At 45.9% G+C, this 27301-nt stretch overlaps 1 protein-coding gene across 2 annotated transcripts in view; it reads right to left on the bottom strand.

Moving 5' to 3' along the window:
- The window catches only part of BCL2 (BCL2 apoptosis regulator), a 96237-nt gene extending 71755 nt beyond the window's left edge, over positions 1 to 24482 (bottom strand). Inside the window, exons 1-2 of one of the 2 annotated variants that reach the window (XM_071804525.1) lie at positions 22631 to 24482; positions 942 to 1069 (exon numbers count right to left, since the gene is read on the bottom strand). In XM_071804525.1, coding sequence (XP_071660626.1) covers positions 942 to 1069; positions 22631 to 23203 — 701 coding nt within the window. In that variant the 5' untranslated portion in view covers positions 23204 to 24482. The remainder of the gene's footprint in view (positions 1 to 941; positions 1070 to 22630) is intronic. The other variant, XM_065832018.2, reaches the window with a different exon arrangement.
- Positions 24483 to 27301: the final 2819 nt, after the last annotated feature.

The following is a 27301-nucleotide window of genomic DNA, read 5'->3' on the forward strand; positions in this document are numbered from 1 at the left end:
GGGTTTCACAGGAAATTTCAGGCAAAGCCATAGAGGCAAATGCACTGGCAGCAAATGAAGCCATAGCTGCACTTAACCCTACAGAGCTGAGTTAATTAGTCTCATTATTTAGTATAAAGGCACACTATTTCCAAACTAAAAACATGATGAAATTGAGTGTCACATTTCTGCCTGAAGGAGAAGTTAGGATGTCCATCCGTCTAGTGTCTACGTGCCACAAGGTGTAAGATGGCAAATGGCATGGCCATTGGAGGCAAGTCATGAGTCCCTCACTCCATAGTAAAACCACCAACAGCAAAAAACCCACACATAACAGAAAGCTGAGGTATGGGTGTCGGTTTTGGAAAACACCATAAGTGCATGGTGATCCAGCAGTCTGTGCTATATCCCTTGACTCCAAAGTAATTTGAAAGAATGGAAGCTCTGAAGTCCCTTTGAAAATAAGACTGCCTGACCCACAGAGAGTAAAATTTGCTTATTTATTCAATTTTCTGTCAACATTTCAAAGGAATTATCATCTCCACTTTGAAGCAACTAAGCTGTTTGCCTAAGGTCAAAGCGTGAATTAACGTTAAACTAGATTACAGAGTGTCATGGTTCCCATTCCTGTGGCCAACCAGCCAGCATCTGATTAGGTCACACCAGTACATTTAATTTAAAAGGAATGTTGAATCTAACACTCTGCCTAAGAAGTGCTCAGGCATTCAACAAAAAGTCATGTGAAAGTGATAGAGGGAATAATAAACAAGAAGATTTCTTAAATCTTAGTAACTTGCAAACCCAAATATAAAGAGAGTAATGCAAAGTACTCTACTGAAATATTGGCATATGCTGGGGAGAAAAAGAAAGAAGAAGAAAGAGAAAGAGAAAAAGAAAAAGAAAAAGAAAAAGAAAAAGAAAAAGAAAAAGAAAAAGAAAAAGAAAAAGAAAAAGTCACATACATATTCTTGACTTGTTGGGCACAAATGTAGCCTCCAGGGTCCGACCATTCCTGAGGCTTGAAGCTGGAGTGAGCAGCTTTGGGGAGGCTCAGCAGCTGCCCTCCAGTAGCCCCCGCAGTCCTCAGCATCTGCAAAGGCATCACAGCCCAGCCAGAAGGAAAGTATAATGAAAATTAGGTAGAATGAATACCGCCCAAAATGACTTCTTGTGTTTTTTCGGCTTTAAAACAGAAGATGGGCTACAGGACCTGTCCAGGGACAGGCATAAAGAGATTCTCTTTCAGAAACACCAACTGGCCTGTGTCAGAAGGGAGACTGGAGAGGTTTTAAGGCATTCCTCTTCCAGGTGCCAATTAAATCCATAACGACAAAACAACTGAGATCTTTGCTAATTTTTTTGTATTTCCTGGAAGGGCTGCAGCTTCTCAGAAGAAGAGAAATACCTGTTTTTGCAAGGCCCAGCTATTGCTTCTGTTACCATTGGCAAGCCAGCAAATAGCTGCCTGCCCAAACCAAACTGCAGCACCTCACTTGTACCCTGGTACATTTAATACTCTCAAACCAACTCTGATGTCTGAATTTGTACTTTGAAGCAGTAGGAAACTTACAAAGATTTTGCTGAAAATATATATTCAACATCATTTGTTGACAATTCCAAACATCAAATAGCCTCCTGTACCTGTTTGGTTCTTTAAAACAAAGCTTGTTCAGTTTGCCTGCCAAGCTAAATGTTTCTGAAGTCACCATTCAGACAAACATTGAGTAACATAAACTGTGAAGACCGGTCTTCAGAAGCCCCAGACCAAGCCCTGCAGCACATCCACAGACCCACTGAAAGAATAGAGCTCGGCTTTACGTGGGATTACCGAAGAGCAGCTATTTCTGAATTCTTCCATGAGTTGCCAGTCTTGCTCTGCAGTAAGAGCACTTTGTTCCTCTTCAGCAAAAACCAATGCTGCAATGCACTGAAGACTGCTCAGAAGCAATGCCGCCTCTTTCCAAAAAAAAAAAAAAAAAAAAAGACTACTGGTTCACGGTCTCATTCAGAAATAGCTGTTCCTCCATACCTGTTTCTGAATAGCACGTGAGTAGAGAAATCCTGGTAAATTTGTGTCATCACAAATTTCAGGCTATGGACTAGTGAGATATGTTAGTCACCTACATGCAGGACACTGGTAACCAAATACAAACAGTGGAGGTTAACTACCTGTCCTGGATGAGCTGTGTAAAAAGCTGTTAGGAAATCAGAACGCTCGCTACAAAACCTTCAAGATCATAGAGCAGAGTTTTTGCTGGCAGAACCACCATGGGTTTCCCAAAGAGTTTCTGTGGAGCTCTCCCTGTGATACCACCTTCCAACTTAGATACAACCAAATCACTAGTGATTTCCATGGCCTATCCCTCTGTGTACACATGGCCCCTCATGAACATGCCTTTTTGCACACAAAAATGGTATACTCACATGGTAAACAAGCAATTAATATTCCACATAATTCAGTCTTCATGTGCAAAAGTTAACATGCAAACAAGTACATGAAAATTAGTTTCATGTTTTCTAAATCTAATTCTAAAAGCACATTGCACAAAGAATCCCAGGAAGACATACTGAACAACTAAGTACGACTCATACACTTTAAGATAATACTTTTCTTACTCTTGCCTCTCTGAAGATCTTTCGTAATTCAGCAGAGTTAGCCACATACCCACCTGCCTTGAAAACATCCCACAAAGGTTTGTGAATGTGTAATAAATGCACAAGACATGCCTCCCTTAGATTGCATTTATAAGGGTAGAGTTACATTTCAATCAAAGGAATGATAATTATGTAAACTTTTCTTAAAGGACAGGTAGCAGTGAAAAAGAACATATTCATGCATCTGTGCAATGTGGTCTCTGCCCATGAAAATCCAGTGAGGTTTAATATTAAAAAACACTTGCATGAGGAGGATGTAGGATGCCTTTCCTCCTGTCTACCTCCCCTGGCTCACGTACCTCTAAAGGTCCAACCATCGCAGCGCTACAGCTCTGTTGCTAATTTCACCAACTGGTTTTACCGAGCCTCTCCAAACTCCCACACAGAAGAAGTATCCAGCTTGCACCCACATCTTGTATCCTAGCATGGAAGAAATCTTGAGAGCTACTGCTACACCCACAGCTGTTTTCCATGAATCTGAAGAACACAATCAGTCTAATCGTTTCTTTGAAGATAGACCATGCTTTTCCTGTGGCCTAATTTAGACTCAACATTAAAAGTATATAAAGATAAAAATGGAAAATCACTCATAGTTGTACTTGTAAACTACAGAATCTATTCTTCATGAAACAATCTCAAATTCTACTTTTCTTTTTTCTTTTCTCGTACAGACAGTTTCCTACCTCAAACGGAAAACGTTATAGCAATGACCTACTCTGTTACATATTCCAGCACTTCTGACCTGCAGCAACTAGGACAACCTGAGGTGAAAAAAGATGGCTTTGGATCTGACTCAAAGTGTACCAAGGTCAAGTGAGAGTCTGCTGGGACTGAGATCATGCCTGCAAGGATTGCAGACCTCCTGAGACAAAAGCGGCGCATGATAGAAGAGCAGAGAGGCAATAGCGGGAGGCCAATAAACACTGGCCTTCCGCTGAAAATGAGCAGCTGTTGGGTGTTATGATAAGCCACTAAAACAATGCTGTTTACTGCCAGTGAGTAAGCAGTTTCAGAGCATGCTTATTTGAGGGAATGTTATACTAGCAACACGCACAATTTTACGTCATGAAACATCTTCAATTTAGTGGGAGAAATTGAAGTTGCAATATACTCAATAACCTGTTTGGCTCAGACCTCAGGGCCCACGTTGCGCCTAGTTGATGATACGACCTCCACACAAAGACCAGCATGCAAGAAGCCAGTAAAATGCCCACAAGAAGAAGTCTGAATGGCTCCTCACAAAACCTAGGAACTGTGCTATCCATTCTTCAGCACCATCTACTGGTATCGTACCTAGCATCGAACTATTTATTTGCCTACAGGCCGCGGACAGCTGTCACTTGCCCATTCCGCCAAGAAAGCCATGGACCCTACAGGGTCTGGGGTCCCTCTGTCAATAACAACAGCTTTTTCAGCATGGCAGATACACTCTAATTACACTTCTGGGACTTATCAAACTCCTTCCCATGCTGAGATGCCTGGAACTTAGACTTGAACCAGCTCATATGACAGCAGGGTCCTCGGTTAAGGCTGTTGCAGCTTAAGAAATAAGATGTTATGTATTCCCATGGCCAAGGCGTTCCTGACCATACCTGCAATATTGATCTATAAATACCCTTGAATCTGCTGACCACAGAGTGCTGTCTGACAAGCGTTACCTTATTCCTCTTCACTCCTCTATCAGCTTTTGGGCTTCAACCACCATCTAAATGGCATCATCGCACAAGTGACTTGGACAACAACACTCTGCTCATTCAAGAGTGGCTTCAGGAGGAGAAGAGACAAAGTGCAAGTCACAGCAGCATCCCCAAGGATGGTCCAACACACTAACCACACATAAACAAACAGATTTGCATGAGGCAAGTGCAAATGACCCCAGCTGAGCCTCTCCAAAATGGAAAGGTGTTTGTGTCTCACCACACAAGCTCTGAGCAGGATTGCCCCCAGCAAATACTGGAAACATGGGTCGCAGCTCGTTAGGCTGCTTCTGGAAAGCAAAGCAGTTGAAGGAAATGTCCTCATTAATACAAAGAGGCCTTCTGGGGCCATGTGGATAGTTCTGGAGACCGGAGTCAGTACAATGCACAGCCTCTCATCTCTGCTTCAGCGTCTTCACGCCCTGTTGTTTCACAGCTTTAGCTGAATGTTGGGAAAGTGTTGACAGGGATTTCAAAGGGAAGTTTCAAGTCTAACATTGTTGAATCCAGGCCCTTGGTAGTTGTTTTGTTGCACAAGAGAAACGAGGGAAAACATGCAATTAAAAAAAACCCAAACCCAACACTGCAAGCACTTTCCCAGGGCGCAGGCACAATCACCCAAAGGGCTGAAGCCCAGCTGGTCCCGTGCCCTGCCCACCCACCAACTTGCTCGGACCATCCCTGCGCCAGCCTCCAAATGTCACAGCGCTGAATCGGTCAGCACCATTTCATTTGTTTGACTGGTGACTGCACGGCAGCTGATCGGCATTGCTGCTCTCCTGGAGTAAACGCCCTGCCGCACCTGGAGCTACTCCCTCCCCTGCTTTTTGGTAGAGCATGGCCTAAAGAGAAGATGAAAATCACCGCTAGCAAAACAAAAAAAATTCCAAATGGGATTTTTCAGCCTGTTTTGGGGAGACATAGTATATGTAAAGACAAAAAAAACCCCAAACAAACAAACAAAAACAACAACCAAAACCCCCCACCTTTCTTATCTTATTGCAAAAGAAAGCATCTTTGAATATTCAGAATAACCAGAATAAACAAAATTTACTCAAATGGAGGAGAAAGGAGGACCCAAACAGAGATGATAATTCCTGACATTACACTTTAAACCTAACTTTTAGGTCTGATTGTGGAATTTAAATATACACTATATTATGCAGGCAGAAGTGAATTTCACTCTCCGATACCCATGGGTTTTTTTCCTGTTTGGCTCAGTTATTTAAAGGAACAACTTTCCCGTTGAACTCTAATCATTTCTGAATGAATTATTAAAAAGCCTGACTTTACAAGCAGATTTCCTTTCATATAAAACAGCGCACAAATACAGGAGGAAACCGATTAAACAGGGAGCATGACAGTATTCACTTGACAGAAAACTTTGTAAAAAACAAACTGGGCATGTGTGGTGCATGTGCACATGTCTGCAGGCGAGGAGGGGTGGTTTCTTTCTTCAGTCTTCATTCTCATTTGGAATAATCATAGGCTGTTCTGGCACTTTTGAATATTTCCAGCTAATTATGATTTTTTTTTTAAGTGGGTAATAGCTCTTTAAAGAGATAAAACAGTTTGTATTTCTTTGTATGCGTTTATTTTGAAGGAGCTTAAGTTACAATCTTGAAAGGCTTCCACTTCATCTCCAAAAAATCCTAATAACTCTGGAATATATAATTTATTCCCTCTTGTTGCAAACAGAACCTTGATTGTATTCAAAATAAAAATGGAGGGATGCTGCCAGGTCTCTTTGGAAAAGTCATGGCAATAAGATGTCTACGTTTTGCAACTTCATGTACTTATTCAAGACCGATAAAAGACTTCTTTTGCAGTAAATTATAAGTACCTTCAAGTGTTTTAAAAAAGAGTAAAATAGCTAAATATGCCTATATTTTTTTGTGCGAAAACAACCAGGAAGTAGCATGAATGGGTTTTTCCGTATCTCCACACGTTAAAGGAAAGCTTCTCTCAGGGCGGGTGGGCACATGGGGCCAGCCATGGTTTTCATGTCCAGACACTGCACAGGCTGAGGCTTCCGTCAATGACAAGGGAGCCAGAGCCACCTGCCCCATTCATTGAGGCATTTCTCACCTGTGTTACCTTTGCACCAAAGACTTTGCTTCAAAGAACAATTTAATCCAAGACGCAGCAGGCTCTGTGCTCTGTGCTTCTTCTGCAACCCATTTTTTTCAGAGCCTGTCTGTCCATGTCTGTGGAAGGCATACACATTCAATAACTTACATATTTGTGCACACTAAGTACTATAAGCTTCCCATATGAATCTCATTAAAAAAAAAGGTAAATGAGGAACATGGACAAACTAACCAGTTTGCTTTCAGAAAATTACAAATTCATGCAAGAACATGGTGACGAGATGATTTTGAATAAAAATAACACCAGTACAATCCAAGCCTAGGAAATTATTCCTCTGATATTAAGGTCACAAAACACTAAGGCTGATTTTCTGGGTACAAATCGGCCTGTGAATCTCAGTCTACGCAGCTACCCAGAATGATTTATCAGTCGTCATCTCTGTAAAACCCTTCTGGCTCTACACAGGACCAGTCCAAGGCTACGCATCCCCTAATGCCAGCTGGGGCTCACTGGGAGAAGCACGGCGATGCCGATGCCTTGCATGGCCCTCGGCACTGGGGTGAGCTCTGCCCCCAGTGAGTAACTGAAGGGGACATGCTGCCAAGCGATACACACGATACCAACCAGCCAGATCACGTCCCCAGTCACTGGCGAACGGCACAGAGCAGACGGCACGTATCCGCTCCAGCGCGCGATCCTGCAACCTCGAGTGACGCTGACGTCCGAGGACTGTTTGCCAAGATACTGACTGTTGCACTGGGCCCTGGGGTCATACATCAAATGTTCACATGCACTGACAGATGTTTATGTTGGTCATCCTGATTTAAGTCCCATTACATCATTTACCAAGCTACTGATGTTATCATAAACGATTAAGCAAGCCAGCAAAGGAGACTCGAATACAAATTTGATTCCCTTGTGGTATGAGGGCATTACACTCCAAACTGTGTCTTGCTCTTAAATTAAATTAAAAACTATACAGGTTCTTTAATTCATCTGAATTCTGTACGAAAAAGAGTTGGTTTTTTTTTTTTTAGAAGACTGATTTCATTCATCATCTGACCACCACGGATGAATGAAAGGTATTATAAGGTAACGGGGGGGTCACACTTTGAATAACAAATTCTTGGTATAAAACTAACAACAGTTTTGTACTTTAATTAAGGAGCCATTCAAGCTAAGATTCATTTCAGCTACCTTAATCCCTGAACGCCTACTGCATTATTTAGTGCTTCCAGTCACTTCTGGTTTGTGTCTGGACTATTTTAACATACTGAAACTAACTGAAAGTTTTGAGGGAGCAAAATTAATAAGCAGAGGAAGTCCTCAGTTTAGTTGTGTACATAACATGCTTGCTGCCTGCAACTGAAATACAGTTGTCTTATCAAATACAAAGGGTTAAACTCAAACTCCATAACCGCCTCCCTGCTTGCTCGGTTGTCATTAAGTGTGGGGAGGGAATAGGAAACACTTCACAGATCTTGTTTTCCGATTCTAATATATTGAGTTTTCTAGTGCAGGTTTTGCTTGGATGCGTAATCACTGTGGAATGGCTACTATACCCTTGCTACACTGCATAATAATTTCCCTTCCTCCTTCTGTAGGATTCCTCATGAAAAAAGGCGCTTTGTGTTTTTGGCCCTAAGGACAGAACATAACGTACTGTCTCTAGGAAAAAATAAAAAAAATCAGAAAAACATTTTCCGCTACTTAAAAAAACCCCAACACATGAAGTACTACTGTATTTCTTTTATACACATGACCTCATACATAGATGTGTGCATCCACACAGACACAAATGCATTCAGTTTTCAATTTAGCTATTTATAGAGCTCTATGATTTTTCCTGGCTCAAGTTTTACTAAGCCTTCCCTGATGGGGTTCAGTTCACATGGTTTTGCAGCCCTTCATTTTATTTCAAGTTCATATCCATGGAACATCCCGTCCCTGTCCCCACCTCCTCACAGAATGCCATTTAATGTTTTGCTGATTAAATTGGCTGGTTGTTTTATTGATCTCATCATAAAAAACAGGGCTTGCTTTTTTTTTCTTTCTTTTTTTTTTTTTCCTGAGGAGCTGTGTGTATTTTGTCAGTTTTTCTTGTCATCTCCTTGTGTCTGTCTACAACCACCTTTTTTCCACTGATGTAACATAAAACACACATCTAGGGAGTCTTTGCAGAGAGTCACATAAAGGTCTTCCAGACATGCCGTTGCTCCCTTAAATAGGAGCGATGCAGGTTTCGGGAACATTTGAAAGTGATGGAGCCTTCCAGCCAAGCTGGCAGCAGTTCTGGAAGATGGGCATCCACATGATGCTGTTTGCTTGCTCTGCTTCCAGTGAGATGAGCATCAAGATCAAAGTGCTCAGAGATCTCAAGGTGGGGAAAACTTTTTCTCACTCTGGAGTCAGTCTACTCTTTGGTCCCCTCATACTTCAGCACATTGGCTTGACCCAGTGTGAAGGACAACCTTGGCTGATCTAGGACAGCTGGGTCTGGTGGTACTTCATTACTTCCCATCCCTTCTCCAGCTCTTCAGGCTGGGGGACAAGGCTGAATCACACTGCGACCCGGTGAGCTCCTGTTAGCAAGCATGACCACTGAGAGCTAAACGCCTGTGTGCATGACTTCCAGCTAAGCTCTGCTTTTTTCTGGTATGAAATCACGGCCCTGCCATGCCAAGGTGCAGCGCTGGAGCACCCACGCACACAACAAGAGAGAAATAACTAATTGCCCCTCTCTCCACTTTACAGAGCTCAGCCGACTTGGGCTGGAGGCATACAGCCTGCATAAAGGACAGAGAGGTAGAGCTCAGAAAGTAAAAGGCTATTAAAGTGAAAACCCATGAGGCAGATAACAACTTGCTGCCAGACTTCTCAAAATTTAAGTGTTGATTGTTCAGAATTTATGTCTAGATTTTTCTTAAGAATGCAATTTCCTGGCACATGGTACAAGTTGCTCTAGACCTGCATGTCAGCACAGCAGGCATCCTGTTGCAAAGGTTATTATGGAACTATTGAATGTTTTCATGCCAAATTTGTCCAAATTAAACCGAGGGGAATGAAAATACTTTCCCTGGATAGGTGGTGGTTGTGTTAGGTGGGTTTGTTTACAAGGAGAATAAAAGTTAAAGCTAAATATAAAAGCAGATATATCATAATATTGTCTGAGAGCATGAATAACATGTCATTCAGCCTGCGTGCTGTGGAAAGAACACGAAGGTCAAGTCTAAAATAAGATCAGTGACTGTTTGACAATAGAAACATGTAGGAGGTAGAACAGGAGAATTTTCCACATTTTTTTAAATGAAAGTATTCTTTCAAAAAATACTCTTGCCTACCTTGCTACGTGTCTTATGCAAAACCCCGTTTAACTTTGTGCAAAACATACTGCTGAATTCGGCATGTTTTTGATCAACCCCCTGGCAGACCTGCATTAGTCATTTGTGCCAACTGTTTACTTTTTGCATTGTGCTCAGCTGGGAAAAATGAAAGAAGGCTGTTCTATTGCATTTTTGTTTTCAGAGTTTCACTTTCTGCTTCAGCCCTCTCATCTTGCTTCCCTTTAAGTCAGGGACTTCAGGGAGGCTACTACTACCTCTTAAAGGTGAGCACACCTGGGTTCACAGCACTCAGGAGCTAGCGGAGTTCCTGGCAAGGTCAAAAAGAGGAGGAAAACCAAAGAAAAATACCCAAACCACAGCTTGAAATATTTTATAAAATCCTACGTGTTCCTTTTTCATTTTGTTGATCCACCAAAACCTGGGGTGAAGATGTGACACCAGGGACTTTGCATTTCCAAAAGTGCAAGCAAGGCAAGGATTTCAGCCCCTGCCCTGCAGCAGGGGCAACCGCCCCATAGCAAGCCTTGTAGGAGAAACAGGGAATGCACAACCCTACTCTTGACAGATTAATCAGCGTACGCAACTTTTACTTCAATCAGTAGTGTCAGAGGTACATTTCTTTTTCGTCTCTACATTATCTTTTAAATATAGTTTCAGCCAACTCCCTGTAAAACGTGTTACAAAAGGAGCCTTGCAAACACCCTAATTCCCCTGCCCAACAGCACTACTGACTAAATCCCACCATTTTGAAGCAAAGGCAGAGACAGAAACTAGTCCAAGGCCAAGGTCTGAAGGCAACCCCCCCGCTCCTTGAGCTGTGGCAGCCAGCCCATGTAGTTTATTGAGCTAACACTAAAACATTCATTGCTCTCATGTCACTCTGCGGGAGGACTCTCAAGGTTTCCAGGAGGAAGGGTCTGTGGCAGAGGAAGGAGATGTGGGGGGTAGAGCATCCTTTCCACAGCTCCTCCAACCTGCCCCTGTCCTCGGGAGATTCTGCACCAAAGTGCAGGGTGGACGAGGGCTGCCAGCTGCCCTTTGGCAAGCCCAGCCCCACGGCCACCCTTTTGCTACTGGGCATCCCCATATTTCAAGGGGGAGCTCACATCAAAACGAGCCACGCAGTGCTTTCTTCTCTCTCAAGCGCAAAGGTGCCTCTCTGGAACAGCAGGGGAAGAGAGGGAGGGAAGCAGTCTGCAAAGTTGCCATCCAGGGGAGGACTCATCTCCTCTGAGGGACCTCTGATGAGGGTACAAGAGAAGTAGAGCAAGGAGCTGGTGCCTTGTAGTGCACCAGCCTTGCTGGAGGGTTCAGGAGAGCCCCAGGCACAGCACGGTCAGAGCCCGCTGCATGGCAGGGGGGCCTCAGGGAGAGGTCCTGCTTGGGTCCATGCTCCATAGCCCCCTTCTGTCTGACCTCCAAAACTTGGGGAAGACATGGCCAAAATTAGTATTACGGCAAGGGCTGGCATGTGATAGCTTTGACCTTAAATATCCCACTGGGAATGCAGTATTGTTCTGGCCCTATTAACGATAATTTGCATGTTGTCTAATGGCCCTGGGAGGAAAAAAAATAAAAATGAAAAGGGTGGCAGGCCCTGAGGGAGGAGAAGAGGAAATGGGAGTGCTGCCACGTTCTTCTGAGAACTGACAAAGTAAGAAGGCTGACTTTCTGATGGAGCCGGAGGTAAAACTAGTCATTGCAAAATTATTTAATATCTAACTTAACCATCCAGTCTTTATCACTTCAAGGCAGGGTTTTGAGAACCTGGGCCATTTAGCTATATCAAAGAGCTGTTGTCAAGCCAGCCTGGTAGGGACCTTGATCACAGGAAACTTATTTCAGTGGGACCCTGAGTCTTTCCCAAGGCGCTGGTGACAGTGACCTTTCACGATGAGGAATTGCTCTCAGCAGAAGGACTTGAACTACAAAGACCAGGGACATCTGCACAGAGTGTTTCTCCATCATACTTTGAGCCTTTCATATAAAAAGCAGTCAGTAACACCAAGCTACCGATTTCTGTCATTTTTGTTGTTGTTGAGAGCTGTTTCTTCAGGGAGCAAAGTGTCCTCAAAAGCAAACAAACTTGCTGTCCATCCCTTCCAAGAAAACAGGTAGTTTACTCCAGCTGTCAGCGACTGCAAACTAAACAGCTCCTCTCCCACTGTCAGTTTTAGCTCTAGGCGAGTTATTAAAATTAAACAGTTTCATTTGCAAGAATGATGTGTTTGTGTTTGCACTGGGGGAGAGAAGGGAGCAGACAGGGGAAAAAGAGAGCAAGTTTTCTAAAACAAACCCTCAGTCCGTTTACACAGCCTAACAGCAGGTCAGTGCTGCCTCTTCCTTCAGCCCATTAAACTGCCACAGAAGTCCCAGCCTGCAGGATGTGCCATTGTGCTCTGAGCATCCTTCTCACTGGGCTGGGGAAAAGAAAGTAATAATTGAAAAAAAAAAAAAAAAAGACAAAAAATTCCAATTGCTCACAAAATAAATACACTATTCCTCTGTGAAATTATCAATTTCAACAGATAAGAAGAATGTATGAAGAGATGCCTTAACAGGCTTCCTCACCACTTGTGCCACCCAGGCTGGAGAGCAGATGGGGGAACCTCCCCTCTCATGGTCCTGCCAGAGGGATGTTGGCAGCATCCCAGGCCAGGTTCCCCTTCGAGCAAGGATGCCCAGGGAAGCTGAGGAACACTCTCAAGGCAAAACCCGCGGAAGCTTCACTCCAGTTTTCCACCACTGCACAGACATGCGCAACCACGCACTAAAACCAAGGCTTTGTACGATGCTTTATAGATCCTTCTTTGGGTCTGCCCACATGCACACTGCTATGTGAGGCTGGATACCGCCGGTTTTAGCATCCGTACTGGGAAAAGCAGCTATTGACTCCAAGCTGGCAAGAATTTCACACATTCAGTCCAGAGCCAAATACGCAAATTTTCTGCTGCAGGAATTCTTTGCAGACAGCCGTGAGCTACTGCAGAAGCCTGAAGAGACTCCAGGCCAGCTCATTTGCTTGCAGCCTTGATTGCCACCTGAAATTTCCAGCGACTGGTTTTATCTCCTGCCCTGCTGGTACACTCGACTGTCGCACTCCAACCCCACACAGAGGAAAGCCTTTCCCTCATCCAGGCTTCATGGCAGCACTGCTATTTATTTGGGCAACGGAGAAAGGAATAGGTCAAGCTGGAACCTGAAAATAATATGGGCATTAGGCCTCCTTCTTGGTTATATTCGGGACCTTTCCCATCCAGCAGCAGACTGCGGATTAGATATTTAGACAGCGTGATTTACTGTGATTTGCCAGATGACTTCAGGAGAGGGGATTTGGATATGTCTAACAGCAACTAAAATTTGCAGATACTTGGAGCACGATGCACGATTTGCTTCTATTACAAACAAGGGAGTTTTTACTTCAGGTTTTCTAATGTAATTTTTTACTTGAGCTGTGTGTACATTCTTGAGAAGTTCAACAGCTTTTACTAATCTAAAACACTGACCATCTTGTTCTGCTAAAGGAAATGCCAATTCACCTACTGCTGTGTCTGAATTTGTCGTTGAATTATTTTTAATTTTTTTCTTTAGAAAAAGAATTAGAAATAGGGTCCTCTACTACATTTTATAATACGTGGTCTGAACATGTGATTAATGTTCTTAAGAAAGTAGTTATTTTCTTTAGAGACAAAACTGGCAATTGTTATTCCATCACAAAGACATGCTACCAGGCCTTCCTGTACTGCAGAGGGAGGTATTTCACTGGCCTCCTGTCCACGGTCCTATCCTGACTTTCCAGTGACTCAGGCCAGTGTTTCAGAGCGCACCAACAGGAATTTTGCCTCCTAAGCCTCTGATCCGAAATATAGTAAAAATTAACTTCAAACTTACGGTCAAACCCCCAGACTTGATTACTACCTTTTTTTTTTTTTCCTACCGTTTTAAAACTGGGGGGGTTTGCCTGTATCTCAACACTTAATGAAGCTTGTGAATGGAAGCAAAAGAATACATGTGCATGAATACACTTCTTATAGGTGCACGTAATACAGCTTCTCGCTCCTTCCCCTGAAGTGCCACAGACAGCTTTTAACACACAGTGGGAATAGCAAAGGAAAGACAATTTCCTTCACGAAATGCCCCATTAACTCTTCTGATACATAAAGAAAAACACTAGCGTTGTCAGTTGTTGTTTCTAACATTGCTCACCCTGTTCCTAAATAAAAACTAGAAATAAAGACCTACAACTGATCTCTTTAATCTATTTCCATCACAAACATTGCTAAACACATCCAAACAGCGGAGCTGAAAAAGTTGAAGCCTAATTTCCATTTAGCTTTTTCTTTCTTCTACCTCCCCTCTCCACTCAAATCTCACCCCCAGGTAGTTTCACAATCTGACTCACTTCACTCTTTCCCAGGCGAGAGAGCTCCAGCAATGACAAAATGTAGTGCTACAGATTTGAATTTTATTCTAAGCCCCAAATCACCACGACGGACATTTTGTTCAATATTCTACCTTGCATGACTTTTTTTCAAATTAAAAAACATCAGCTCAATTCACAATAGCATGGTGGGCAATAATATGTTTCCCAGAGCTGCTGTGATGTACAGCTAGCAAGAATACCCATTTCATAGCTGGGTTAACTGAAAAAGAGAGATAGTAATGATTTGCCCCATATCCTATCGGGTACTGAGTACCAGAGCCAAGAAGAGGAAGTTAAGTTTTGACTCTCAGTTGCTTTCTCAAACAACTGCATAACAGCCTCCACTATGTGGGAAAAATGGGGCCTTTTCTTTTTAATTGTCGCTGGGACACATACATAAATTACTCACTGAAGTACCCCAAAACCCATGGAGCTGCCTTTTCAGTCCACAAAATGGAATCATCCTTTTTATGCTCCAATAAAACAAAATAGCAATAAAATGATGTATGCACTGAAGGATGCTGACTTTCTTTTAACGAGTTCTAAATGTGGCAATTCATAACAGATCTTCAGTCAGCATAGGAGTAAATTCCATGGTGTGGGTGCTCTGAATGACACAACAAGCACATTTACAATTATCTTCACTTTTACATGACAAATGCATAAGAAGTTTTCCCTGGCTGGATGAGACCAGCAGAGCATCTATCCCAATATCGCCAGTTACTGACCAGCAGCAGGTGCTCTGGGGGAGAAGCAATGTAATAGATAATTTCAAAATAGCATTCCCCAGAGAAAGGTCTACCCTCAGCACCTGGTGATCTCATTTCAGCACCTGATCTTAAATTTACCTCCTGTTTCACCAAGTGTATGACTGCCCTTCCAAGCAATTTTATTCAAACGTAAGTATAGATGTTTTCCTTACCCTTATAAATATCTAAACGTTTCCTGAATGCAACTTAGTACTTCCACTCACAGCTCTCCCACAAAAACAGCTCCCAAACGTTAATCATGCATTGCAGGAAAGGCTTTTTTTCTCTATTAGTTGAAAACCTGCGCCTTTTTCATTTGATCTTATTTTTCTTGCCGCATATACAAAGTAAACAAAACTACAATTGTCCAATTAAGTGCCTCTTCCTGTTCCTATTGAAGTCAATGGCAACACCTTCTAAAATCAGATTTGTTTTCTTATTCATTAACTGTAAAATCCAGAAACACGCAAGGAACTTTCCAGCAAGAGGGTTTAGCAAAGTTTATCAATATACAATAACTACGACAACAAACTAACATTGAAATAAAAGAACAGAAAATAAATTCCAGATTTTTAGATGCATTTGGAAAAGTTATCTGACTTCAAAGTCTTTCAGGAGCCAAAAAAAAAAAAAAAAAGAAAAACTACAAAAGGAAAAAAAAAAGCCATCAGATTGTTAATGAGACTGAAAGCCAGAGTAAAATAAAAATCTCTCAAATCTGTCATCAGCATTCCTGTTTGCCAAGAAGGCCTGGATGTTATCCTGCTGGGGAAGAGAAGACTTATGGCACCGCACACCTTCATCCATCCTATTATTATATATGAAATGGAAAATAAAACAAGCCGGTACTGCCCTCAGAAATAATCAGTGTTTTGCTGCCACCGAGTAACAAGTGTTATTATTCCTAAATCAGCAGGTACGGGAGCAGCCACGAGGTGCTCATAAATAAATTCTTTTTTAAAAAGCCAACAAAGCAAACAGGGCTGGGCTCCATCCTCCCAAGGGCGTGAATGGAAATAAAAGAGGCCAGGGGGGAGGTGGGAAGGGCCCGACCCGGCACACACGGCGGCCGATGGCCGAGCAGCAGTGCCCAGGACTGCATCCGGCGTTCAACACCCAGTGCCAACAGCGGTGATGGGCAGGGATGGTCAGAAAGGCCTGCAGAAAGCTGGGGACTGCCAGCTCTCCATGAAGTGGAAAGACAAAACTGGTGAAGAACCAGGCACCTGGTGAAGAACCAGGCACCTGCTGAATACACAAGCGTGGGCCCCATGGGAGCGGGAAGCGTGCCTGGCCAGCTCACCCCTGCCCGGCCACACCCCTCACCATAACCTGTCACAATAGCCAAAAACAACAAAAAAAATCACTTTGTCACAGGAGATTTGTTATTTAATCACACCTTTCCCACCACTTTTAGCTCCAGCTGTAGACTGCCAAGGCTGCTGACTCAGTTTACAGCTGCCCTGACCCCAGGCCAGGAGCAAATGCTGGGGTAGGGCCGCGGTACTAAAACGCCGTAGGCCAGCCTGGCGAGGTGGCTGCGGAGCAAGAGGGAAAACAAGGAAACAGCAAGATTGCTGGCAGCTCACATTAGCAAGCAGAGCTGTGTAGGGAGAGCTGCCACTTCAGCCTCTCCTGCCTCCAGCCCCAGGCCCAGCATCCCTTCATGGCAATGGCGGAGCACAAGGCTGGCTCGTCACTGAGCCAGGGACAAACCATCACGTGAGACCAAAACCTCAGCAGAGGTTTCGAAGCAACACCTGAGTGTGCTCCTATTTCTGCATCCACCTCCCTTTACTATCCCAGGTCAAGCTCACTGAAAGATGAGACCCTCACCAAGGATGCTTGTATGGGGCACAAGGGCTTAATGTTTGCTGGTGATGCACTATGAAGTTCCCATGCTGCCTTAGGAAGTCCAGACCCTGGTATCTGGCTGCTGAGAAAACGTTTCTGCTCTACATGCAATTTCACACATCATTGCATAGGTCTTGTGATTCTCCTGTTAGAGCCATGCTTTGCCATCGGAGAAATGCTTGTGCCTTGGCAGAAAAATTCAACTGGATTTTCTTCATGGATTACTGACTCCAAATTTCAAGCTACATACGTGAAAAACTAAGCTACTTACTGCCCAGCAGAGCTAATGCAGCAGCTTGAGAGAGGCCTATGTTAATTCAGGCACAGAACTAACTTATTTCTCAATATTGAAAGTAAAGTAAAACTTTTTAATAGGATTGCTGTTTGAAGTTTATGGTTCTTTTCAAGATCAAGGCAAATGACATCATCTCCATAACCAAGACCCCTGGTTCTGAAATTTTAAAGGTCACGGTCAATACATTTCTTAAAAAAAAAAAAAAAAAAAAAAGAGACTTCTGAGAAAATACGCATCCTAACATTGCAAGTTACAGAGAAAGCTATTATAAATGTAAGGGACTAGAGAACCACAATCATTTTCTCTTTCTGCCCTAGCTCCTCTGCTCCTTGCCTCAGCACAGATCCTCCGCAGAATGAATTACTCGCTCTTCAGCAACAGCAAAAAGAAAAATATTTTGATAATATTTTGAGAATTCGATTATAAACCCACAAAGCCACAAAAACTGGCAAAGGACCTAGAAGGTGTAACACTTGAAACTGCCAATTCATTTATTTAACTGAGTGGATTTCAGACAGTTTCCTTTCACCAGTCAAACAGTGACTTGGGGTTAGCCCCGCTGGGGATTGAGTCGTTACAAGGCTGCATGTCGCTGGCAAAAAAAACCTCAAAGAGCCTCTGCTCCAGCACGGGGCATCCAACTCTGAGCAATGCACCGTCCCGCACCAGATGAGCGAGAGGCTTTTGCTCAAGACTTGCAAGAGAAGCAATGCGCTGCATGGTGGAGGCCTGGCTGAGCTGCTGGGAGAGCAGCTCCAGAGCCTGAAAGCAATGAGATTTCAGTCTGTCATCCCTCGCCTTCATGAGGGGGCCATGGACCATCGCACGGCATGGCAAGTGGAGAGTTCCACATTTCCTTTCCAAGGCGTGCGACCAAGCAAAGAGAATTAATGATTTACTAGGAAAAAAAAAAGAGGAAGCTCAGTGATTAGGGCAGTCAACCCAGGAGAAGGGAAACCTGGGGTCTAGTTGCTGGTCCAAGAAGTGTTTATGCATTTGGCTGTAGACAGCCACCTGCAAAAACACATTGACAGTGAATTAGACACCCCAGCTCTTCCTCCTCTGCCAAATCAAGTCTCATCCTGGCAGAAGGAGGAGCCCTGTTGCCAAAGGGAAAGACACCTTGGCAAAACCAGTAGCCATCTGGTAGGCAAAGCCTCTTGAGATGCTGGAGCTGTGAGTGTAAACCCCACCCTGGGCTAGAGGTGTCATAGGCAAATCTTCCTTTACCTCAGGAGAGTGCTTTAATCAAGGATCCACCAGGAAAAGCAGAGGCTTCTCCCTGGCTGTGTTCGCACATGAGGATGGCACGTGAGTGTCAGCGGCCAGGCCAGAGGATGCCTGCTGGCTTCAGGACAGAGAATGTCTTGGGAACGGTGTGGCCTGCCGAGCAGGTCCCCTCTCTCAAGGCTGGAGCAGCTCCTGGCTGACTTGGGCGAGGAACAGCGGGAAGCTGGGGACTTCTGCCACCGTTCTGGCCAGGCAAGCACTCAGAGGATGCAAGTGCTTATATTCCACCTAAGGTACACTTCAGACATCTAAATCCTTCCCCAGATCTGGCCTTCACTCTTGAACCAAAGAAAGAACTGCAATAAAAGAACTGGATGAAAACACATGACTAAAGCATTCCTGGTTCACATGTAAATATTGTCATTTAAAATGATGCTTTCTTGGCTGAATTTTCAACACGACGCTATTTCTCTCACCTGGGTTTCTTTACATTCTTTACATCAAAAATATACTTGTCTACATATATATGATGGTGCCTGTGTCTCCCCCTATAGTTCTCATGCTCTTGTTTTTTCTTGAAAAGCTCAGGGAGAAAGCCGTATGTTGGACTAAAAGCACCCAGAGCTGAGCACGACTCCCACATACCTTAGGTTGTGTGCCCGAAGAGGGAACCCATCACTGCAAGACAAACACAGTTATTTTCCCCACATCAGCTGCACCACATTCAGTGTTCCCCATGTCAAAGTCAAAAGTCACCAAGTGCAATGACCCACGGCCAAGCCAGTCCTTCTGCAGCTCAAACATCAGGCTCTAAAGAAATTAAATAAAGCCAGTAAGTTGTCAATCAGAAAGCATATATTATAACAAGTACCACAAAATTGCAGAGATGAGCTGGGTCTCCTCTTATTTCTGTTGTAATGCAATTAAGATGTTATCAGGGCAAAGTACAATGTTGTGGTAACCTGGCCTGTGTGAAAAATCTTTGAAAGCTGCATTTATTTGCCACCAGAACCACAAGCTAATAATACAGCCTCTGTGCAGGCAGGCCTCATCTGTTGCTTCTTCTAAGTTTCGAACAAACCCATGACACTGTGTATTGTAAGGGTATTAACAATCCCAGACACCATTAACAGCGATGTTCAGTGCCTAAAATTTATACTCCACCAGCTACATCCCCTTTTAATCTGCCTTCCTTCATTTTACTTGCAATACAAAGAATTCATGTCCCACACATACATCGTCAATTACAGAACTGATACAAACCAAAGAGATAAATAGGAAAAGACGCGTCAGCTCACTTCAGACCTGAGTGTAGGACCTAGGCCCATACAACAGACTCAAAGCACGTGCTGTCCAACTTACTCGCTGTGTAACATACTCCTGCGACTAAATCCAATGCTCTCTTCTCTGCTACTACACAGCCTCTAATAAACTTATCACTCCACAACACGTCACGGAGCCACAACATAGAGGAGGAGAAGGCTATAACAGCCAGCAATCCTGCTTATTTGCAGCAGCTTACGTGATGAGATCTTGCATGCAGCTGTGCTGAGGTCCTACAAAGTGTCACCACCCACAAGGTGATCAGCTACTTTGGAAGAAACATTTATGATGCTTTAATAAGGTTCATACATCGGGTATGGTGCAACTGCCAAGCTGAGGTTCAAGCGCGTATATTAAAGCATCCTTTTCCACTGATGGATCCTGAAAGCTAGAAAAAGAAAAGAAGAAAAATCTACCACGCCATACCATCCTTGATTTCTTCTGTCTGAAGAGAGGATCCAAAGAGCTGTGTTTGTAACTTCACGTTAGTCTTTTGCTCTTTGTAACCAGCCAGAAGGTTTTGCCTGTGTTTAATAATCCCACAGCTCAAAGGTACCAGCCATTTACCAGACAGACAGGCAAAAGGTACCTTTGAGTAGTATTTGGCACATCGTCTTCCATGTGTACATTACAAATAACATGCAGCAGTAAATGGCATCACATGCATCCAAACTCTGGAGCTTTTGTTTATAGCAAACCTCAATAAACAACTAAACAGCTATCGATAAGAAGCATCTTTTCCTTTTAAAGGCAGTCAGTGTTTATAGTCCCAGTTTCTTGTATTTCTAGCCATTGAGAAACAGCTCCAGCACTCGCCTCATCTGGTCAGTCACACCTGGTAACACCTGTCTTTTCACATTCTAGGTTTTATTCATTACTTATGTTTCTCTTTACACAATACACCCGCAGGACAATACATCTCCAGCATGCTTACGGATTTGATCCAAAGCTCACTGGAGTCAACAGAATGACTTCACTGGCTCTGGAGCGAACCGAGGGCCCCAGCTCCGCAAACGGGCTTCCAGCCTGAGAAGGGACTTACGCACAAGTTAGGCATCCCAGCCCAGAAGTGCAATAGCAAAATCCCTAACTAACCCTTTAGCTGCTTGTCTTCTAACCAGCCAAGGTCTCCAAAAGCCTCAACTGTTTGCAGATGTTGTTTTGTTTTGTTTTCCACAGTTATCTGTTTCATTAAAAGAAAAACAACACACCAATAAACCCTCTGTAGTGATCCATGAAACGGGATAGGTCTCCCTCTCCCAAGGGTGGTCCCAGCCACTAAGCACTGGAGTAATTTTGTGTGTGTGTGTGCCTGTGTGTATACATGTGTGTCTGTATATGTATGCATATTTGTATATACATATGTATATATGTACATAAACACACAGACACATGCACACACACACATTTTTTGCTCCCCCTTCTGGCCCCACGAATCTTGAATTTTTTTTCTTCCTGAGGGAAACAGAGGAAAGCAGGAGAACGATCCTGTCTCCAACAAGACTTGTAGCCAGGGACCCACAGCAATCCTCTAGGAGGTGAACAATGTGGATTACTGCTGAGAAACAGACCCCAAAGCCTTACTCTCTCTTTTACGGCAGCACGTAGATGTCCTCTGGATCCCTGGACATGTATACCCTTTAGCCAGGTGGGTTCAGCAGCAGGAAGGCAACATCTTCACTTTTTAACAGAGATGGTCAACGTGGGTGGCACATTACTGAGCCTAACACTGACTTAGCAAGAGACCAAATGCTGAGAACTTAATGTGTTAATGCTTCACAAACATGTGGCTTGCAAAAGATGTTAACTGAGAAACATATATCGTACTTCACATTTGTTTACACACACCTCTTAAAGGTGTGCTGTGTAACTGAGTCGGCTCTCTGACTGCATTTCACAGGGGACTGGACCCGAAATAGCCAGTCTCCTACCTAGCAGACCTCCATTTCCAGGTGACTTAAGCCAGCTCTCAGCCCACATGTAAAGTTTCTTCTGCAGTGTAACTCTGACTGTTTCTTCCTCCAATGCATTAACATCATAAGCTTTACACGTGCCACAGGTTTGGTTTGTGAGAAAGCAGCTGGGAACACATTTTGTTACAGTATATCAATTAATACAGGAAAAAGGGGAGATATCCTTTCAATTTAAATGCAGTTATTTATTTTTTGAAAGAGAGAAGGACAAAAAGTAAAAGGCTTTTGATCGACTACCAGTGTAAAAGCTGACCATTTTCCACAAGTGGAAATCTTCCCTGTCCGGATGACGCTGAAGTCAGCCCCGACCAGAGATGATCGCTACCCCAGAAACATCCACTGGATCACAACAAATACTAATTTTCCAGAACACTCCCACAGGCACAGCTCCTGGCATCTTTGTTTCATCTTGAGACAAAGACAGATTTTTCACACTAGACACATCCTATACTGTAAAACGCCGTTGCCAACGCAGCTGTAGACACTGGTACTGATGGACACCTGCCCGCCCGTAGCACTGGGATCCCGTGTTTGTCATGTGCTCGCCTGGCACGTCACCCCTAAAGGGCAGGGATGCCTGCACACACACACACACACATGCGCGCACACACACATACACACACGGTCCCTTCTGTAACCTGCCTACACGGGCGCCTCTGCTGCCCCTTCCCACCCCGCTGCAGGACCTTGCCTTGGCCAGGGCTGGTGCTGCCAGCAAGCAAGGGTAGACCAGGGTAGGAGAGCAGAGAATGCTGCTGAAGAGGGTGCCTTGCTCATCCTTCTCACTCCTGAGCTCCCCCCATCCCAAACCACTCCACTGTAATCCCACAATGAGGTGAAACTCAACAGCTGATGAAAGGCCTATGCTGCTTTGATACACGCCAGTGAAAATGCCTCCCAGTCAGAACTTTTGCTCCCCAGAATGCAAGTGCAACCCCCCTGAGGAACTGCCGACCCCGGAGCCCCACTGGCCATGAGTCAGAGCCAGGAGAGGGAACGAGCAATGGGGGGACGTACCCAGCCTCCGTTGTCCTGGATCCAGTTGTGCAGGTGCCGGTTCAGGTACTCGGTCATCCAGGCAGCGATGCTGTCCACAAGGGGAGACATCTCCCGGTTGACGCTCTCCACGCACATCACACCACCAAACTCGAAGAAGGCCACGATCCTGCCCCAGTTAACCCCGTCTCGGAAGAGCTCCTCCACCACCGCCACGAAGCGGCCCCTGGCCGTGAAGGGCGTCAGGTGCAGCTGGCCAGACATTTGGGCAAAGTCCCTCTGGTAGCGGCGGGAGAACTCGTCCCCTGCCTGGCGCAGGGTGAGGTGGACGACCTGGGGCACGGGGCGCAGCCCCTCAGCCTGGGGCGCGTGGCTAGCAGCAGCCGAGCCGGGGGGCTCGGGGTGCGGAGACACCAGCCCAGTGTGATCAGAGGAAGTCCCAGCAGCAGCAGCAGCAGCAGGAGAGAGACCCGGAGGCAGGGGAGCCCTGTCCTCGCCGGCAGCCCAGTCGTATCCCCTCTGCGAGAGTTTATAGTGGATATACTTCAGCACTATCTCCCGGTTATCGTAGCCTCTTCTCCCCGGGTGAGCCATTATTCCCAAGAGGAAGCAGCAAGAGGGAGAGAGGAACAAGAGGAGTAGGATGAACCCAAAAAAGTAAAGCAGCCAATAATAATAAAATTAATAACACAAAAAATTATAATCCAGTTACTGTATCAGGCACGGTTTCATTCATGGTGGTGTGGGGGAGTTCTCAGGGTCTCGGAGGTACTTTTGTCTTCTCAGTGTTTCCTCCTCAGTTTGAGATGCACGGTATAAATAGGGATTAAAATGCTGTAAATACTTTACTTCCAGGTGCACATTTATTACTTATTATAAATTTACTTTAGGACCATTTCCTCCTCGGTGTTGAAATATATCTTAAAAAACATTATATCGATTCAAAATCAGGTGCATTTTCCCTTAGGTGCTGAACTACCACGGACATGAAGGAGCGGACGAACGCACACTGTAAAAACTGCAATTCAATACGATTTGCTAAAAAGCCTTGGATGAACGTTAATCCAACGCACTTTAAACTAGAAACCTCAACACTGCTGGGTTTTTTTTGGTTTTTTGGTTAAGTTACACAAACTAAATTTCCTCTGTAAAGTACTTACTTGGACTATAAATACGTTCCTCTGTCAAGTTTCCTCTAAAAAAAAAATAGCAACAACAAAACCCAAACATCACAAGTCTTCAGAAACGTTAAGTTCTGGCTGCTTTGATGCTTCAAGTCACCAAGGGGATGGGAAAGGGACAAAAAAAAAAATCTCTCTACGATTTCAAATGTTTTTTCCCAGACTCCTGTTTAACAGACATCTCCAAAGATGTGTCAAAGCTCACTCAGAAAAACCCGCCTCGCAGCCCGGTATGTCGAACAACCCCAAAGAGACGGAAAATCCTGGAGACCAGATGAACCACATTTGAATCCAAGCTCTCGCAGAAGTGTTCCGTTTTGCCCTCCAGTGCAACGTACAGACATATGCATTTACGTAGTTTCATTCAGACACCGATCGCAGGAGCCCGGTGCTGCCACACACATGCACGCACACACCAGAAAAAAAAAAAAAAAAATCTAGGTATTTAAGAAATTAATTCTTTTTCACAAGAGCGAGCGTAAAAAAATAATTAAAAAAATATAAAGAAGGAAAATTGCTTTTGACTGTGGCTCCAGGGAGAAATGCCATTTCCCGAGCAGCTTTGTATCAGAGGAGGAAGAGCCCCCCGCGCTGCCGAGCAGGGGCGCGGACGGGACGTGTTTGCGGTGTGACCGGTGCCGATGGGGACCGCGGCCGCGGCGCCGCTGCCCGCCCGCCCGCCCGCCCGCGCAGCCCCGCGCACCCGCCGGCTCCGGGCGGCTCCTCCGGGCGCTCCGCGCTGCTGCTGCCGGCGGCGGCGGCGGCTCCGGGCGGCGGCGGCGGCGGCTCCGAGCGGCGGCGGCGGGCGCGGGCGGGGAGCTCTCCCGGCGGTGGCGGTGGCGGGGGGAGCGGAGCGGAGCGGAGCGGCGGGGGCGGGGAGAGGCAGGGAGGAGCGGAGACCAAGGGGGAGGCTCCAGCTTCGGCCCCGCGCGGCGCAGCCGGCCGCGGTGGTTTCCTAGAGCTCCGCCTCACGCTTCATTCAAGCGAAGGGGGAAATGGGGAGGGGGGGTGCTAAAAAAAAAAAGGCGGCGGGGGGAGGCGAGCAGCCCCGCGCAGCCCGGGCCCGCCCTCCATCGCGGCGCGGGCCTGGGGCCGGCGGCGGGGCGGCGGCGGCGGGGCGGAGCGGCGCGGAGCGGCGCGGCGCGGAGGGGCGGCACTCGGGGCCGCGGGTGGTGCTGGCGGCCGCCCGCCCTCCGCCGCCTCCGCCCGCGCCGAGGAAGCGGGCGGCGGAGGCGGCGAGCAGGCAGCCGGGTATGGAGGCGGCGCGGCGGGTGGCTGCGGGCTGCCGGCCCTCCGCGGGGGAGCGCGCCCCGCTCCGCGCCTCGGCCGCCCCGCTGGGCCTGCACCGCGCCGCGCGAGGGGGATGCGGTGGCCGTAGCTGCGCGGATTTATTAAAAAAAAAAAAAAAAAAAAAAATTAAATGGCCTTTTTATAAAGAAAAAATGTCCCGAGGTGGGCGGACAGAGGCTTCATGAGGGGTGGCCTCTGCGCGGCCGCGGAGCCCGTGCGGGACCAGGGGCGGGCCCCGCGGGCCGCCTCTGCGAGTCCCCCTGTGGTGAGAGTTCCCGCACATCTGTGCTACCCCGTGGGTTTTCAGGTGTGCCCGTGGGACAGGAGGGGAGTTGGATTTTAGGACTTCTTGCAGAAATTGGACTCAAATTTGTCCCTGCGCCGGTCTGGAGATTTTTTTGGTGGGGCAGGTTCGATTAATCTGGAGCTTGACCAAAGAAGCAGAGTTAACCTTCAAAGTAGTTTAAATCCACAGCGGTGGGAAATAGTGGTCGCTCAGTGGCGCTGCTAACCCGACAGGTGATATCAGGGCAGGGATGAATGATGCTGGGACAGCCTCAGCTGAAATGGGGAGCCATCCCAGCCCAAGTAAAAAGGCAGCGGGAGTTACTCGACACCTTTCTATGCTTACTATGAGAGAGGAAAGAGACGTTTAATAAATTCTGCTAATTTGTGTCGATATGAAGGTGACTGGGATGATAATCTCTTACATAAACTACCCAGAACCTAAAAGGGATAATATGCATAAAACTGTGAAGCTGAGGGGTTTTTTTTGACAGGGGACATAGGGAATGAATGTACGCTGCCCTCCAAGTCTCCATTTTCAGGGTCACTTTTCCTTGACATGTTGACCCATCACGTGTGGCTCACAGGCTGGCAGCTCCCCTGTTTGAGGAAAACGCCCTGGCGCGGGCAGGGTGATCAGCTTTTGCTCCGTCCAGAAGAAGGCAAGCAAGGATCCCCCTTGCGCTAACAGAGCTCGCTTGTGTCCTGGGTGATCCAGGGATTTGTTTGGAGGCCGCAGCAATGAATTCGTCTCTAACGTGTGCAAAACAGCACCTTTCCAGGTACCTGAAGAGGCGTTCAGGGTGTTTAATCGTTCTGGCCTGTTATTCTGAAATAACACCTGAGTGCGCACGGCAAGGCGCTCAGCACCATACCTAGTGCCAGCATTTCCACCTCCCTGCCGGCTGCTTCTCTCCCCTCCCCGCCGGAAGCCGAGCACATGCAGACCCGAAAGGAGCGATGCTCCCGCTGGCCGGGGCTCCGGTGGCGGCAGGCGGTGCGGTGCGGTGCGGAGCGGGGCCGGCAGCACCGTTCTCCGCCGGCCGCGCCTCCCCGGCGGGCGGCTGTTGCCACCCAGCGGCCGCTGCTCGCCTCGGGCTCGGCCGCGGCAGCCGGGACCCCCCGACACGTCCCCATGCGGGCTGGAAGAAGACAAAGGGCTCACCCGCTTCATAACACGTCCGGGGAACTGGGAGAGTAAACGCCGTGCCCCCTCCGCTCCGTCGCGTCTTCGCTCTCGCCTACTGATGTTTGAGGGGCTGTTTGCGGTTCCAGGGACTGAGAAGGACAGAGGTTGCGGGATAGCAGGTGAAATGAGGTCAAAAGAAGATGGATGATGCCCTACGCAGACGTGCGGTAAAGGCTGTACCCCACCAGGGCACGCATTTAATTCACGGCATGGTTATGGTGGAGTATAAATGCCGGAGTGCAAACACGCCTGATCTCTGTCTGTCTAAAAGCCTTCAAAAATTGTTTGTGATGAGCTGAGGGATCGCTTCCGATGGCAGGAATGTAGACGGGATCTGTCAACAGAGCAAAATCACTGCCTTTATATTCTTGCACCAAAAGAGAAAGAAAAAAGTTTCCTCTGACTACGGAGAGTAATCTGACTTTTCCATGTAACATGCTATGGTTTAAATGGAACAGGTGATACAGAAAATCAGAATAGCCACAACCAACCTGGCTGTTGGTTCAGTCTGTCACTGTGCTAGTGATTAAAACTAATATAGCTGGACCTGCAAGCAAACATACATCACACACAGATGTTAAGTAACACAGAAAAACTGTCTGGGTAAGCTGCACAATGTAATAGCCGGATTGGTTTTAAAGCCCAGGAGATAAATCAATGCAGGACTGATGCAGAAAACAAAGATACATATAAAACGGATGGACTTCTGTAAGGAGAAATGGAGAATATCACTGAATTAGCTTAGGG

This window comes from Patagioenas fasciata, chromosome 2, assembly GCF_037038585.1.
Source record: "Patagioenas fasciata isolate bPatFas1 chromosome 2, bPatFas1.hap1, whole genome shotgun sequence".
NCBI lineage: Eukaryota > Metazoa > Chordata > Aves > Columbiformes > Columbidae > Patagioenas > Patagioenas fasciata.